This window comes from Trichechus manatus, unplaced genomic scaffold (assembly GCF_000243295.1).
Source record: "Trichechus manatus latirostris isolate Lorelei unplaced genomic scaffold, TriManLat1.0 scaffold00037, whole genome shotgun sequence".
NCBI classification, from domain to species: Eukaryota; Metazoa; Chordata; class Mammalia; order Sirenia; family Trichechidae; genus Trichechus; species Trichechus manatus.
Window position 1 is genome coordinate 18,565,051 of NW_004443973.1, and position 1,131 is coordinate 18,566,181.

Here is a 1,131-nt window from a genome sequence, read left to right on the forward strand (position 1 = left end):
CAGTTTGCTCTGCCTGAAAGTGTCCTTCGTTCCCAACCCCTTGGCCTGATTTATGCCTCATCCTTCAGATCTCAGACATCCCCTGAAACCCATTCTTGCCCCAACAACGTTCTTTATTAAAGCTTCTTGGCTTGTATCTCTCATTCATAGCATTTATCTCAGTTTTGAAATTAAACAAATACTTATGTAATTATTTAAGTAATGTCTTTCTCTGCTAATAGATTGTATACCTCATGACTGTAGGAACCAGTTTGCCGGACATGTTAAGTGTTGAAGAAATCTTCACTGCATAATTGAGTAGCTATATTGTCATTTACTGCCCTATGATGAGTTTTTACTGTGATCTGAAATAAATGAGACTTCTAATAAGTTATAGACAGTTACGGCAGTCTTCTAACCCTACGGTGTATCCATGGCTGTCCTTTGTTCCAACTTCATTGTCTTTTCTACTTCTTCTACTTTTATGCCAGTCCACCTTATATTGTCACATCGCTTCTCTCTATCATAGTTCAGTCACCAGCCTCTCTTAAGAGTCCTCTAATGAGTAAACAAACTAAGGAAGGCGGGGAAAAAGTAATACTAGCAATGTGCTCTATAAATAATATTTTTATTATTTTTGTCTTAACAGGATACAAACTGGCATTTAATTACTTAAAAGGGAAAAAATATGTGGATGCAATTGATGTCTGTCACCAGGTAAACACTTAAATTTAGATTTCTTCAAAATTTTCAGATGCACAGTTTTCTACTTTTAGTTAATCTTAAGATGAACTGTGCCTGTGGTAGACATATCATAAGTACATCATTTATCCATAGGTAGAAAACCAAAACCAAACCTGTTGCTGTCAAGTCTGTTCCGACTCGTAGCAGCTCTATAGGACAGAGTAGAACTGCCCTGTAGGGTTTGCAGGGAGTGGCTGGTCGATCAGAACTGCCTTCCTTTGGTTAACAGTCAAACGTTTAACCACTGCAACACCAGGGCTCCTCCATAGGTAGACAGTGTAGTATTTCAGATAAATGACTTAACAGATACATCCTGGAGAGATTATCTATTTTAAAAGTTTAGAAAGTAATAATATTTACTCAAACATGTGTTTTTAATTTGGGCTCTCAAATAATATTTTTATGTGT

The 1,131-nt window shown here is 36.6% G+C and overlaps 1 protein-coding gene across 1 annotated transcript in view; it reads left to right on the forward strand.

Moving 5' to 3' along the window:
• Positions 1-1,131, forward strand: part of TTC21B (tetratricopeptide repeat domain 21B) — a 72,449-nt gene that overhangs the window by 69,819 nt on the left and 1,499 nt on the right. The window contains 1 exon segment of the mRNA XM_023730497.1: positions 629-696. Within this exon segment, the coding sequence (XP_023586265.1) occupies positions 629-696 (68 nt within the window).